The 15,772-nt window shown below is 46.0% G+C and overlaps 1 protein-coding gene across 6 annotated transcripts in view; it reads left to right on the top strand.

Annotated features, from left to right (window-relative positions):
* The window catches only part of PTPN12 (protein tyrosine phosphatase non-receptor type 12), a 425,418-nt gene that overhangs the window by 281,305 nt on the left and 128,341 nt on the right, over nucleotides 1-15,772 (top strand). For all 6 annotated transcript variants that reach the window (XM_085654008.1, XM_085654006.1, XM_085654012.1 and 3 more), the window contains 2 exons: nucleotides 2,396-2,473; nucleotides 3,124-3,216. In XM_085654008.1, coding sequence (XP_085510134.1) covers nucleotides 2,396-2,473; nucleotides 3,124-3,216 — 171 coding nt within the window. The remainder of the gene's footprint in view (nucleotides 1-2,395; nucleotides 2,474-3,123; nucleotides 3,217-15,772) is intronic.

Genomic DNA, 15,772 nt, shown 5'->3' with positions numbered 1-15,772 from the left:
ACTCTGGTCTAAGAGGCCCCGCTCTAAGAAGGACAAGGGGGAAGAAAAGAAAAGATAAACTGGTCCCTGAAAAAAGTCAGTTCCTGTTACCTTACTTTTCACTAAAACCTCCTTTGTTGCTTCGTTAGACTACCTGATGAAAAAAGGACTCCACCAGAACACCAGATGTCAAATAGGTGCAATGCAATGCAAAAAATCAATTCAATGTTTATAAATTTATCCATAGTCATTTGGCAGTTAAAAAAGTATTTCAAACTTTTAACGTTGCATGCAGCCATTGTGGTTGCATATAGAAACAGCATGTTGAAATTCTGATTTGTGAAACTTTTCCGTTACATAGAGCTTCTGTGTAGATCATGCTACAATCGGTGTAGGGACTAGCAATGCTCTAACCTGTATTTTGTAATAAATTACAGTGTATCGAGTGCATATAAAGGGGTTATAAAAGGATTAGTAAGAACCTGCATGCCCTCGTACCTAAGAGGAACATATGTACACTGCGGCATGCCCAGAGGTTATAAAGACATAGCAGAGCTTCAGCATAAGACAAATGAAAAGGCACAGAAACGGCATTTTTAAACTAGAACACCCAGACCTTTCACTATAGGAGAGCATCTGTGTAACCCATACCCAATCGCCATACGGACTGGTCGGTAATAAAAGCCGCTTCCGCCCGCCAAGCGCATTATGCACCTGGAACAATCCCAGAAACATTTTAGGAAACACAAACGGAGGAATGCAACAAAAGGTAACAAAAAGGGCGAAAATCGCGAGCGCGTACTGCAACCAGCTACAGGCAGCCTCTTACCTGTCTATCGCTGCCTCTGGCTCAGCCTGAGCCAGAAATGGAGGTAACGGGCAGCGCAAGCTCCTGTTTTTTATATCTCGTGTATATGAAAGACCAGCTGGCGCTAATTGTAACCGTACTGGTGCTTGGTGAAAACATCACATTGGACTACCAAATGGCGTCAGAACACCCGGAACTTGTAGTTTTTCATAAATCTCTATGCTCCATCTAAGTCCTCACCCTTTGGACGGAAAAAACATTCTAACAATGGAGCTGATGCCCCTGCGTATTACCAGTAATGGGTGGAGTCACTATATCTTGTGACTCAAAAGACTTCTTCAGTGCCAGTAGTATGCACAGCATGTGAATCTACAGCACTAGATACCACGAACAGATGCTCATAGGAGAAGTAACATTTTCCTTCCTTAGGAGCATCCAATCCGACTTTCTCAGATTTAAGCAGCTTCATTTATTTTTTAGAGGTATTTATAATCATGCAACATGCAAGGCTGCCATGTGGACTACACACTGTGATTTTTGTAAACACTACTCGCTGCACATGAGCTTCAGGTCCAACTATAAGCTTTCATAATCACTGATCAGAGTCCATTCAAACATATTCTACTGTCGGCTTCTGCTGCTACTTTTGCTGAATTAGTCTACCCACACTTTGATAATAGAACAGATAAACGTTTGAGCATGCACAGTTATTAATTTTTTTTGCTCATTCTAGATGTATGAACCACATATCTTTAGCCAAAAGGCAGCCTGATTTGGGGTTACCTTTGACCATCCTCATGTAATTTTCCCTGACATTTACACATTGGGGCTTGTTAGAAGGAGATTCAATACAAAGTGTTGAACTTATTGTACAGGTTCTTTAATGTTTCAGTATCACAAAAGCACTCTTATTTACCGGTCTGTTCAGCTTACTATTCAAACATAGATTTTTCCGCAGGAGAGTTGATTGCGGACACAGGTCAATTGTTTTTGAAGTTGCTTGTAACCTCTTACAGAGGGAAGTTCTGGATATTTCTAAAAAAAAAATCACCTAGACTTTATGGAGGGCTGAGTGGTCTCGGGGAATTTCAACATCTTACCATAGAGGCTATACTCTTGTCTCTGCAGTCCTGTGAACCATCATTTGGGCAATTAGTTCCCTTAATACATTAATTTAAGTGTAATTTTAGAAGTCCCTGTTTTATCAGACATGACAGTGAAGGGCTTATATTACACTGATTGTTTTGTATGCCTTGAGTGCTGTGTTTGTCTTTAATTGTGTTTTTGGATACCTGGACTAGTCACTTAAGTTTGAGAGTGATCTTCAGTGCTCAACAGTTAAATAGTATGTTGCTTTTCATTTCCTTGCTAGATTAAGTAAAACTCATGAATGCACTATTTAGAGCATTCCTTGATCAAATTCTACCTGTCTTACTTTATTAGGTCCAGAATAGGTCCTGTCGAAGGGCTCTACTTGCACATTTCTAAGAGACCTTTTAACCTCACAATTAAAAAGCGAGTTTTTCTTGTATTAGAATGCTAAATTATTGTGCAACATTAAAATGAAATCCTGCTTTGACTGGTAAACAAATTTGTTTCATGTTTTAGAAAATACCGGAGAATTTTGATGTGTACCGCTTAATACAAGATATGAGGACGCAGCGGCATTCTGCAGTGCAAACAAAGGTACAAGGATTATTTATGAGATGGGGCATTAAGAATTGAGGACTCTCGAGGGATTGACTGTGGTAGAACATAAGCTACTGTTTGGTAGCCATGGGGGTGGCTTATTTGAGCAGGTCAGGTTTGTGTCAGTTCTCTGGGCTGATGGATTACATCTTTGGGTGGTGTCCCCGGCTTGGTTATCACAATGCAAAAGTTCTGGACATGTTGAGAGGGTGTGTTTAGATGAAATGTTGCAGTAGAGGCTGTATGTTAGGGTGGGGTCTTTGAAAAAAGGTGATGAAAAAAGAACATTGTCAGCGTTCTTTGGTTTCTTTTGCTTTATTTTTTGTAAGTCTTAAGTTTCAAGATTGAAGCTATGAACTTAAGTAGTTTGCATCTGTTTTTTTGCCCTGTACTATATAGATAGCTACAGCACATTATTTATGGTGAATGATGCATTATGAATGTGATCTGAGTAAAATACTCAGATGGGCTGTATCTTTGAAGTTGAATAACTCTAGCTGCACAGATTTATGCTATTTATGAAAGGTGTTCGCAACTTTGAAGGTATTTTTGTTCTAGTGGTTTTTGTAATAAGGCTGGATATATTACTTTTAAAATATTGCTGTTCGCTGTAACATAAATGCTATTTTTTGGTATTCCGGTTGTAGGAACAGTATGAGCTGGTTCATCGGGCAATTGCACAGCTGTTTGAAAAGCAATTGCAAATATATGAAAGTCATGGGAGCCTTGCTGATGGGATGGTAAGCAAATGTTATTATCGACTTTTGTTGGCATTTGCATTGCCAGGTTTAGTTTTGTAATAAGGACGTGGTAAGGTGTTCTTTGTTTTCTATGAATTCGATGTTGTGCATGTTCTTCTGTGCGTATTTGTATATTACTTTATTAAGTTTTTTTTTTCATTTTCCCATCATTTTTTATTTTGTTTATTCATGTGGTTTGTTTGCAGAGACCCACATACTCTTTTTAGTTTGCTTAAGTATTGATTGCATAATCCTCATGTGAAACATATAACACTGTTCTATTGTACTAAAAGAGTCTCGTTCTTAAAAACCATTACAAAATGTTGTTCTAACAGTTCTCATTGAAAAACAATTCATTACACAGAAATAAAAAACATCAAACATGAAAACCGAGATCAAAGAAACAACAGGAAGAACATACTCAATCAATGTCTTATTGAGTCACTAATCTGTTTTGGGTATTGCTCAGTTCGAGGCATGTGGGCTGCTGAATTCATATCTGTGCATAGATCGCCGCCTAGTGTTGGGTCCGGATGTTTGCAAGTTGTTGTCCGGGAAGAGTCTTCGAAGTATCCTGGGATAGGTGACTCCTCCCCTGGACTACAGTGCGCATGGGCATCCTCTCCATCCTCAGATTGTTTTTTTCCGCCATTGGGTTCGGATGTGCTTATCTTGACTCTAGTTAGGAATAACCTTTTTCAGGCCAAAAGGCCTTTAGTTCGCGTCGGTACTGTTCCCGATCGGTATCGATAGTTATTTGTTAGTTTACTAACTTCAAGACCAACTCTTTTCGCATCATATCCGACCATCGACCCGACTTCGACGATGGAATAGAGGACACCATTCAAGCGGTGTCCTGTATGCAATGCGAAATATACCCATGTCGACGTCCACCCGGTGTGCAACAAATGCCTTTCACCGGATCACGACGAGTCCACATGTATGGCCTGTGCCCGATTCCGATCCAAAAAGACTCTCCGGAATCGACGAGCAGCGAGACTTGAAGCGCAGCAAGCGGCACCGGCCCCGACCGACATCTTCAGCGCCGAGGACGAAGATGTGGAAGACGTGGAGAACCTACCCTCCAGCCCCGCTTCCGAACACAACTCCGGATCGGAAGACATCGAAGAACGACTCTTTCACAGAGACTAAGCCGACACCGAGGTAGGAGACTACAATGAGGCCTTAGGGGCCGAAGAGAGTAGCTCCGGTGACGAGCAAGGCCTACCCGTACAGACGGAGGATATCCCAGTGCGTCAGTCTATGGCTCCGGTCGAGGGATCGCCTTCGGGCCTTACCCAAGACCTATCCCGCAGTTCTTCGGCCCCGCCCTCTGGCCCGGCCTCGGACATTCAGCGGCAGCCATTACTACCCAAAACGACTGGTTTCCCTTCATCGAAACCGAAAGCCGTATCGGTTCCACAGAAACCGAAACTGAAAGTAACACTGGTCGGATCGAGGCCCACCACACCTTCGACGCCAGCCAAACCCGTCGGCACCGACCGCACCAAACGGGACTTCGGTGCCGAGCTCGCAGCAGCCGACGTCTGCGCCGACACACGGAAAAAGGCCATCGGTGCCGCCAAACCGCCTCGACTCCCGGCACCGAAACAATCGGCTCCAGCCACAAAGGTCAAAATAGCTGCTGCGTCTCACACTACTTCGAAAGCAGCACCAAAGGCACAATCATCGACGCCGTCGACAGCTACTACCTCTCCTCGACTCGATAACCCCGTGGCGCTGAAAAAGTCCACGCCTGCCTCTACAGAACCGGTCGGCGCCAAAGAACCGTCGGCGTTCCAGGTGCGGCAAGTTGCAGCGTCCTTGCAACGCATCAAAGAAAAGGCAGCCCTACAGGACCCTTCAGGCTCCGAGCCGAAAAAAGCTCAAAAAGCTTCTCCGGCACCGGCCAACATCACTTTTGGCCTGCCGCCATCCACGGCACCCAAACTGTTCGAAATCAGAACACGTGTCACCCACACTAGGATCACGCCTGCCGAACGCTCTCCTACGGAGACGTCACCATCCCACATCATCGATGCCGACACCGGCAGAATGATGCTCCACAAGCGGAGGATAACTTCCGAGCCAGCTTTGGACTCCTACCGGATCCCTCTAAAGAAAAAGCTGCCAGTGGATTCGGAACCAGTTCTTTACGAACCTCTCCATACCTCTTACCAAGATCCACAGTCCTTCTCTCCGACACACTCCGAAACCGACGTTTTGGAGGACTACATGGGTGACCACGTCCCCTACCCCGGACAGATGGACCCTGACGGCCAACAGGACCCTGATCAGGCTTGGGATGACCCTGCAGACCCGGGTGCACATATGGATACACAGGACACGCAGCTATATGGCGCAAAAACATCTCCCACAGAGGACACTGCCGCATTCAACACCCTTATTGAACGTGCTGCGGCCAATCATGGTGTGCAACTCCACTCCGACACAATCGAGGACGATTTTCTAATGGATACTTTTGCATCCTCAGAACGGAATATCAAAACTCTACCCATGTTGAAAGGTGTCCTCAAACCAGCAAAGGACATTTTCAAAGAACCCACCAGGGCACGAGTAATAAACCCCAGGATCGACAAGAAATATAGGTCGGCGCCTGGGGACCCTACCTACATTAGAGGCCAGTTGCCTCTGGATTCCATCGTAGTCGCCAATGCTCACAAACGGGCGCACTCACAGACAATTGGGGATGCTCCTCCCCCGGACAAGGAGTCCAAGGTGCTAGAGACCTCCGGCAAAAGGATTGTAGCCCAGGCAGCTAACATATGGCGTATTGCCAATACTCAGGCGTTCCTAGCTCGCTACGATCGCGCACACTATGACACATTAGAAACATTACTCCAACATCTCCCTGACCAATACAAAGAGGGAGCAGAGATCCTCATCAGGGAGGGACAACTCCTCACTAACGCATCCATTAAGTGTGCACTGGATGCCGCAGACACAGCTGCCAGATCAATAAACACTAGCGTCATGTTACGACGACACGCCTGGTTGCGAATCTCCGGATTCAAACCGGAGGTTCAGAATAACATCCTCAATCAGCCGGTCAACCCCGACTACTTATTCGGACCAGAGGTTGACACCACCCTAGAAAAAATAAAAAAGGACACAGACACTGCAAAGTCCATGGGGGCTCTCCAAACGCAGACCTTTCGGAGAGGCTCCTTTCGTCGCCCCGGAAATAGAGGAGCAGGTAGAGGACAGGGGTCACAGCAAACCTACAACAAGGGCAACACCCAAAGTACCTACGATAAAAACACCCGGGGTGGATATCGTGGTTCAAGCACAAAGGGTAGAGGACGCGGATACGGCAATACCAGATCCTCTCCCAAGAACAAACAGTGACGCCCTCTCCCTTCCTCCTGACCACATAACACCTGTCGGGGGGAAGGCTACAAAGGTTCCTGTCCACGTGGAACTCCATCGCCACGGACAGGTGGGTCAAAGATATTATCAAACACGGTTACTGCCTAGAATTAACCTCAACTCCACCCACAATACCGCCAAGACACCGTCCTATGTCCTCAGAGCACTTAGCGCTATTACAGCAGGAAGTGCTAAGTATGCTGCAAAAAGGCGCAATAGAGGTCGTACACGTCCACGAGCACGGTACGGGGGTGTACTCCCTGTACTTTTTAATACCAAAGAAGGACGGGTCACTCAGACCCATACTAGACCTGAGACCCCTCAACCGCTACATTCTCTCAGAGCATTTCCACATGCTCACCCTCCAACAAGTCCTCCCATTGCTCAAACAGGGAGACTTCCTGGCCACGCTAGACCTCAAAGATTCGTATTTCCACATACCCATTCACCCATCACACAGAAAATATCTCAGGTTCACTATTCAGGGGCAGCACTACCAATTCAAGGTTCTTCCCTTCGGCGTGACAACAGCGCCCAGGGTCTTCACAAAGTGCCTAGCTACAGTGGCTGCACATTTACGGAGGCAACACATTCATGTCTACCCTTACCTGGACGACTGGCTTGTTCAGGCAAAGTCAGCCCAGCAATGCGCCAGCCACATGTCCCACACCATTCACCTCCTTCACAGCCTGGGGTTCTCACTAAATTACCCAAAATCACATCTCCAACCCGCACACGTACAACAGTACCTGGGTGCGACCATAGACACTCTGACAGCCACAGCTCAGCCAAATTTAGTGAGGATCAACAGCTTGCAAATGCTGATTTCCAAGTTCAAACCCCAACACTCCCTTCCCGCGCGAGTGTTCATGCAGTTGATAGGCATGATGGCCTCCTGCATTTTCATAGTCCCACACGCAAGACTACATATGCGCCCGCTTCAGGAGTGCTTAGCACGTCAATGGACTCAGGCTCACGGGCAGCTAAAAGACCTAGTGTTGGTGAGCGGTCGGGCATACAACTCTCTGCATTGGTGGAATCCACAAAACCTTTGCAAGGGCCGACCGTTCCAAGAGCCTGTTCCACAAATAATACTGACAGCGGACGCGTCTCTCCAGGGATGGGGAGCTCATGTACTCAATTACACAGTGCAGGGACTATGGACAACACAACAAAAGAAGATGCACATCAACCTTCTAGAACTGATGGCAATCTTCCTAGCCATGAAGGCATTCAAAGTACACTTGTGCAACAAAGTCGTGTTGATCCGGACGGACAACATGACTGCCATGTACTACATACAGAAGCAGGGAGGAACACACTCTCCACAGTTGTCTCATCTGGCTCAGAACATGTGGAAGTGGGCCATTCAGAGGAACATGTTCCTCATGGCGGAACACCTCCCCGGCAAACACAACCAGATGGCGGATCTGCTCAGCAGACACAGCCACCAGATGCACGAGTGGGAGTTACACCCATCAGTACTCCAACCGTACTTCCAGCAGTGGGGTCACCCAGAGATAGACCTATTCGCCACAAGCGAAAACGCAAAATGCCAAAGCTTTGCCGCCAGGTTCCCACATCCGCAGTCGCAGGGCAATGCGATATGGATGAACTGGTCCGGCAGATTTGCGTACGCTTTTCCCCCAGCACCATTGATACCGCTGGTGGCTCGCAAACTCAGACAACACTCACTAACACTCGTCCTGGTTGCTCCAACGTGGGCACGCCAGCCATGGTACACCACCTTTCTCGAACTTTCCGTGGTGCCCCATCAAAGACTGCGGATCAAACCCGCGCATTTGACGCAGAACCATGGAGAGATTCAGCACCCAGATCCGCAACAGCTGAACCTGGCAATCTGGCTCCTGAAGTCCTAGAGTTTGGCTACCTAAACCTGCCACCTGACTGTATGGACATCATTAGGGAGGCCAGGAGACCCACTACCAGGGCTTGCTATGCAGCCAAATGGAAAAGGTTCGTCATTTATTGCAATAATACTGACATTAACCCGCTAGACGCATCCATCCAAAACATAATTTGTTACCTCCTACACCTGTACTGATGCAATCTGGCATACACCTCAATACGTGTCCATTTGACCGCAATATCAGCCTATCTCCAAAACAGGCAGCACCTCTCTTTATTCAAAGTGCCTGCCATCAAAGCCTTCTTGGAGGGAGTTAAACGAGTAATTCCCCCAAGACACCCACCAGCACCGGTGTGGAACCTCAACCTGGTCCTCACCCGACTGATGGGTCCACCCTTCGAACCTCTCCACTCATGTGAGATTCAATTCCTCACCTGGAAAGTAGCTTTCCTAGTGGCAATCACTTCGTTAAGAAGAGTTAGTGAACTCCAGGCACTAACCATTCAAGAGCCATTCATACAGGTTCACGCCAACAGGGTCGTACTACGTACCAACCCCAAATTCATGCCCAAAGTAATATCGCAGTTCCACATGAATCAAACTATTGAACTGCCTGTTTTCTTTCAAAAACCACAAACTGTCGCAGAAAGAGCACTCCATACACTGGATGTAAAGAGAGCCCTCATGTACTACATCGACAGGACTAAAGTCTTTAGGAAAACAAAACAACTTTTCGTTGCCTTTGCCCCACACCACAAAGGTAACGCCATCTCCAAAGCAGGTATAGCCAGATGGATCGTTCAATGTATTCAAATTTGCTATCAAAAGGCTAAACGCACATTAACGATTCCCCCACGAGCCCACTCAACACGTAAGTTAGGGGCCTCCATGGCTTTCCTTGGAAACATTCCTTTGCATGATATATGTAGAGCAGCCACCTGGTCCACTACACACACATTTACCAAACACTATTGTGTAGCTGTGCAATCAAAACAGCAGGCAGCTGTAGGACAGGCTGTTCTCAAAACTCTTTTTCAGACCGCTGCAGCTGGCACTGGTAGCCGCCGCTAATAGAGGGTACTGCTATATATTCTATGCACAGATATGAATTCAGCAGCCCACATGCCTCGAACTGAATATGCTACTTACCAGTATGCATCTGTTCTTGGCATGTAGGGCTGCTGACATTCATATCGCCCACCCTCCTCCCCGGCGCCTGTAGCAGCTGCAGCTCTCAGAATTACTGTAAGCATGGTCATCACTTTCTGTATCTACTCCATCACTGCCACAATGGCGAAAAACAATCTGAGGATGGAGAGGATGCCCATGCGCACTGTAGTCCAGGGGAGGAGTCACCTATCCCAGGATACTTTGAAGACTCTTCCAGGACAACAACGTGCAAACATCCGGACCCAACACTAGGCGGCGATCTATGCACAGATATGAATGTCAGCAGCCCTACATGCCAAGAACAGATGCATACTGGTAAGTAGCATATTCATTACACAGGGTGTCATCAAACATAGAATCAACTGTGTTCTTCACAGCCCCTCACATTTAGAGTAATTAGTGCATCAACGCGTTTCGGTGGGTCCCAATGATCATAACCACCTTCTTCAGGATCAATTAATATCTCCCATAATAATAACAAGCATTTACAATGCAATGGTCTCGGCGTTGTTAAAGTTACAGCTATTGGCATTGCTCATGACATTATTTTTGTTTTTAAAACATCTCTCTCTCTCTCTCTCTCTCTCTCTCTCTCTCTCTCTCTCTCTCTCTCTCTCTCTATCTCTCTATCTCTCTATCTCTCTATCTCTCTATCTCTCTATCTCTCTATCTCTCTATCTCTCTATCTCTCTATCTCTCTATCTCTCTATCTCTCTATCTCTCTATCTCTCTATCTCTCTATCTCTCTATCTCTCTATCTCTCTATCTCTCTATCTCTCTATCTCTCTATCTCTCTATCTCTCTATCTCTCTATCTCTCTATCTCTCTATCTCTCTATCTCTCTATCTCTCTATCTCTCTATCTCTCTATCTCTCTATCTCTCAATCTCTCTCAATCTCTCTCAATCTCTCTCAATCTCTCTCAATCTCTCTCAATCTCTCTCAATCTCTCTCAATCTCTCTCAATCTCTCTCAATCTCTCTCAATCTCTCTCTCTCTCTCTCTCTCTCTCTCAATCTCTCTCAAAAATAAGTCTTATTTTTGTGAGAGAGAGATGTTTTAAAAACAAAAATGTCATGAGCAATGCCAATAGCTCTAACTTTAACAATGCCGAGACCATTGCATTGCAAATGCTTGTTAGAGTTCCCATGACGTGAAAACAATTTACCGAGATGGGCATCCCCATCCCGACGTTAAAATATTACTGAGATGTAGCATTCTTTATGCATATTGCCAGATTAGGGTGCAACAGTAGTCGACTACACCGGAAAGACGTTTTGATGATGTAAACACTTCTCAGAAGACAAGCTCTTTGACTACAGCCGACCTGCATTAGTGTGCCAAATGGCATGACATTTCGTGCTTGTGTAAACGAGTACGATCATCGTGTCTAACACTGGGAGCCAGAGGTGCAATGGGGAAGGGTGGTGGCAGACATCGCCACCTCACGGTCCCGTAGCCTTGTTTATAGTCCATCTTTTCTGTGCAGACCACCCAAAAGCCTCTGCTCAAGGTGTCCTCTGCTTCCCACTCAGGAAACAACATGGCCATTCCTGTAAGGACTGCATCTTTCCCGTCCTAACATACCTGGCACCACGGCTTCCGCCCTCCAATACCGCTCAGGACAAATTCATCCACTTCTCTGGACACCGACACCACTGCACACTGAGATGGCGAACGTACGTGGGGAGGATGACGTAAAGCGCATTCAGAATGAGTCGCTAGCGTGCGACTAGACACCGAAGACAGACAACGAAACGTCCTATAACGCCTGTGAATCCTACCTCAAAAGACCGCTCGATCGCCATATTGGAATGAAGCTATTTCACGCTAATTTTATTTGTATGTATATATTTTTGCGATTTAATATTGCGCACTCATTACCCAGAGGTGATAGAGCGCTTTATAAAGGCGTATAAACTGATTTAAACAAAGGTGTTACACTTTCTACAACAGACAAAAAGCATCAAAGTGCCATGGGATATGAGATCAAGGCAGAGAGGTAGCCTTAATGCACCGATCATTGTGGAAACTCCGAAGATGATGCGTGTGGAATGGAGAATATAGAAATGAACTGAAATGTATTTAAAACAAGCATTAACAAGCACACCACTGCCTAAGCACACCACTGCCTTTCTCCGAGGCGAAGCAGAAATGCCTCCGAGAAAGGCAGCGGCGTTTCCGGATTCGGGGGCGTGTTTTGCTTTTCTCTCCTCTTGCCATTGGCTGGAGGAGATAATTAGAAAAGCTGAAAAAAACACGCCCCCGAATCCGAAAAGGACGGGGCCTGTTCGGAGTGACGGACCTCTTCTCCAATGGCTGGCCAGCATTCAAGAGGCCAGCCAATGGAGAAGAGGGGCGGGTTCAAGTCCCTCTTCTCCAAGTCATAATGTCTCGCGAGCGAGACAGCGCAAGCGCAGCCTTCGCTAGCCGAGACCTAAAAATGCAAAACCACTTTATATTCCAGTATCGTGATAGACTTTTTCATATGTCAATTTGTTAGGCTCAATATTGTAGACCTCCCAGGGGGTTTCTTTTCCCTGTGCTGCTTCTATCAATTTGGGAGAGAGAACATCTTCCTCCACTGACCCATCCTGCATAGTGGGGGAGAGGAGGTCTGGCAGTGGTTCAGTCTCCTCTCCTGCTTCATCAGTGACCATCAGCATGGTCATGTCTGCCCTGTCTTGTTTGGGTTTCAACCTATTGACATGCAGGACCCGGTATGGGTTCCTGGGGGTGTTGAGGTCTACCATGTAGGTTACCTCACCCTTCTTCTCTAGGATTAGATAGGTCCCAGCCCTTTTATCCTGGAGGGCCCTGGGAGCGACAGGCTCCAAGACTCACACCAATTGTCCTGGGGCGTACTTGGGCATAGTAGCTTTTGATCATACCAAAGCTTCATGGGGTGTTGGCCGGCCACAAGTTTTCTGCTTGCTTTGAACATGTACTCTGCCATGTGAGATCGCAGACCTATTGCATAGTCCAGCACTCTCTCCTTGGCTTCATTGAGAGGCTTTTCCCAAGGCTCTCTCACCAGACACAATAGCCCTCTCACAAAGTTCCCTAACAACAATTCAAAGGAGCTGAAACCAGTTCATTTTTGTGGCGCCTCCTTGTATGCAAACAGGCATGGGAGGAGAATGTCCTGTCTCCTGCTGAGTTTGTCAGACAAACCTATGATCATGCCCTTTAGGGTCTTATTGAATCTTTCCACCAGACCATTAGTATGGGGATGATAGTGGGTGGTGAACTTGTAGGTTACGCCACATTCCTCCCTCATCGCCATTAGATAGAGGCTCAAATGTCAGTCTGGCTATCTGAAACCACCACCTTTGGGGAAACTCACTCTGGTGAACACACCAAGTAAGGCCCTAGCCACTGTAGGAGTGGTGATTGTTCTAAAGGAAAGGGTAGTGCTTCTGGATCCTAAGTGCTGAACACCATCAGAACAGACATAAATGTAACTGGAATAGAGGTTGGTAGAACAGAAAGACTTGTATAAGTGTTAGAATGGAAAAATGAGAGAGGCTAACAATAAGCTTCCCTTTTTTTCGATGCTCATGGTGTGCTGAGGGGAGAACAACAATACAACTCAGGCTTGATTTGAACAGGTCTTTGACTATTGTTGAAGTTTATGCTTGCTGTGAATGGATAGGGCCCAGCCCACTTATCCTGGAGGGCCCTGGGAGTGATAGGCTCCAACACCCACACCAGTTGTTCTGGAGCGTACTCAGGCAAAGAATCCTTTTGGGCATACCACAGCTTCATGGTTGCCTTTACTTTTTGAAGGAGCTGGGAGATGAATGCATCCCAAAGGAATATCGCACCCTTCTTCATTTGCTGAATGTGTTATAGTGAAAATGATGTCACATAGACTTGACAGTCATGGAGCTTTGAACAACTGATAGTTTCTCCACAAATTTTAGGCATGATGCTATCTTTTCTTATTCTCAGACCAAGCCCAATTGGTTTTAGTTATGTAACAACATGCTTGTATCCAGTTTATGCCTTTAGTCCTTAGCTCAGATTAAGTCATTGGTCAATTCTGAATGCTAGATTCAAACTAGTGGTTTACCAAGGAAAATCTCTTCTCTCTGAGAGACATTCTGTCAGTAGAGTTATAGTTCAATCACCATCTTAGTTTCTGCAGTTAATTCTAGATTTAGCCCCTGAAACTTATGTTTTTTGGTTTATTTTACCCGACAATGATGCAGGGTGAGATACTGTGGGGAGACATTACTTACGGTATCATTAGGTGTTGATTTTTTTTCCACAGATCTATTTACATTGGGTCTATTGAAGAGAAATTGCGTGATTATGATTCCTCCCTTAAACTTATTGTTTAAATTTTTACTAAATTGTTTGTCACTGTACTTAGTCTGTTATTTTGTTAATATACAGGTTAATACTCTTATTACACTGCCGTCATTCAGAATTAAGTCTCAAGTTGTATAAAATCCTGCAGCTTTCAATTTTATAATTGGATATTTTGAACGAAAATGGTAATCCACTCCTATATAAAGATATCAAAACTTCTTAAAAGTATTACTTTGAGCTGGGCCAATAGTATCCATAATCTCTCATTGGCAGGGTCCTAGCAATATGGAGAGCATGTGGTTGAGGATGCAGCCTCCTATAGCTTTCAAACTCATGATGCGTTGATCAAATAATGTGAGCTATTTAGATGTTGTTTTATGTTATCTAGAACTTGTTTAGCGTTCAGCTGGTGTGATACTGTAGCATCAAACTGTCCAAATTGTATTGCAGGCAGACCTACAGGTTTAGTTAGTCATATGTGTGGTTTTATGTCTTATGTGATGCATGAGGTGGTCTACTTGTATTATTGTATGTGTTGCTGCTCGTATGTAAGCATATATTTATATGATCTGTTAGAGGTGATTGAGGATACCTAATGTAGCTTTGTTCTCAAGTATCTGAGTCATCGCATAGTGGGTTTGCTAACCTGTTCTTTCATTCGGTGGCTCAGTGGCCGATATGTGGTTGATGTGGTGTCTAAGGTGGATTCAGGAACATCTGAAAGTTAGAAACTTGAAGCACCATTTTTATGGCTTTACAAAACATTAGGTGGTTTTGAGGTTAGGTGATTCTATTCTTGCTGTATCTAAATGCAGATTTGAGTTCCATATTGTGTTGGCTTGATGAAAATGACCTCTAATTCGGAGGTTGCGAAAAGATGTGCCTTATGTTGTAATAGTATGTTGGAATGGAGGCCTACTCCGGGGTGATATGCCTGGAATTTCTGATGGATACATCTGCCAGTGGATTCCTCACCTTGTGAATAGCCCCTGCGCCAGCAACATTCGGAAACTTTTGTAGCAGTCCACGCCGATGAGGTCGAAGACTACGTCACAGAGACACGGCTCTGCTCGCGACTCCGCTGACGTCACCGGCTCCATAAGAAGACCTCGTCGGCGTGATGGCGTCCGTTCCCTTTTTTCCGCGCCGTCGACTCCAATGGATTTCGGGAATCGCTGTTGGTAGCTTTACTGTTACTTTGTGTTTTTCTGGGTTTCTCTGTTTCTCTTTCAAGAAAGATGTCGACAAAGAAGTCGGGCTTCAAGCCCTGTCGTGAATGTGGCAAACACATGTCGATCACGGATCCACATGACGACTGTGTGTGGTGCTTGTCATCTGACCAAGATGTGGATGGTTGTTCTTGCTGTCGCAAGATGAGCTCCAAGGCTCTAAAAGAAAGGGAGGCGTAACTCTTGATCGCAAGGATGAAAAAGGAGAAGAGAGGAAGAAGGAAGTAGAGGTCACGGTCGAGGTCGGCGTCTAAGTCGACTTCGGGGCATGCTTCTCAATCCAAGAAGCACAAGAAGAAGAGGAGGCATTCTTCTCGTCATCACTCTGACAAGAGTTCGGCTCCGAAGTCGAAGTCACCAACTCGACGCCGAAAGGACTCTGTGTCTCCTTCACCTGTTCCGGATTTGCCTCCTGGTCCTTCTTCTCCAATGGCTTCACCGGCTCCGGTTCCATCTCCGACGCTGGTTCCATCTCCGGCTCCGGTTTCATCTCCGGCTCCGTCTCCGCCCCCGGTTGAGGAACTTCAAGTACCGGGTGAGCCTGCGATGCCGCTTATTCCACCGTCTGCGCCGGTTGGCCT

Source organism: Triturus cristatus, chromosome 4_1 (assembly GCF_964204655.1).
Source record: "Triturus cristatus chromosome 4_1, aTriCri1.1, whole genome shotgun sequence".
Lineage (NCBI taxonomy): Eukaryota > Metazoa > Chordata > Amphibia > Caudata > Salamandridae > Triturus > Triturus cristatus.
Note: the sequence above shows the minus strand (reverse complement) of the source record. Positions and strands in the feature narration are given on the sequence as shown.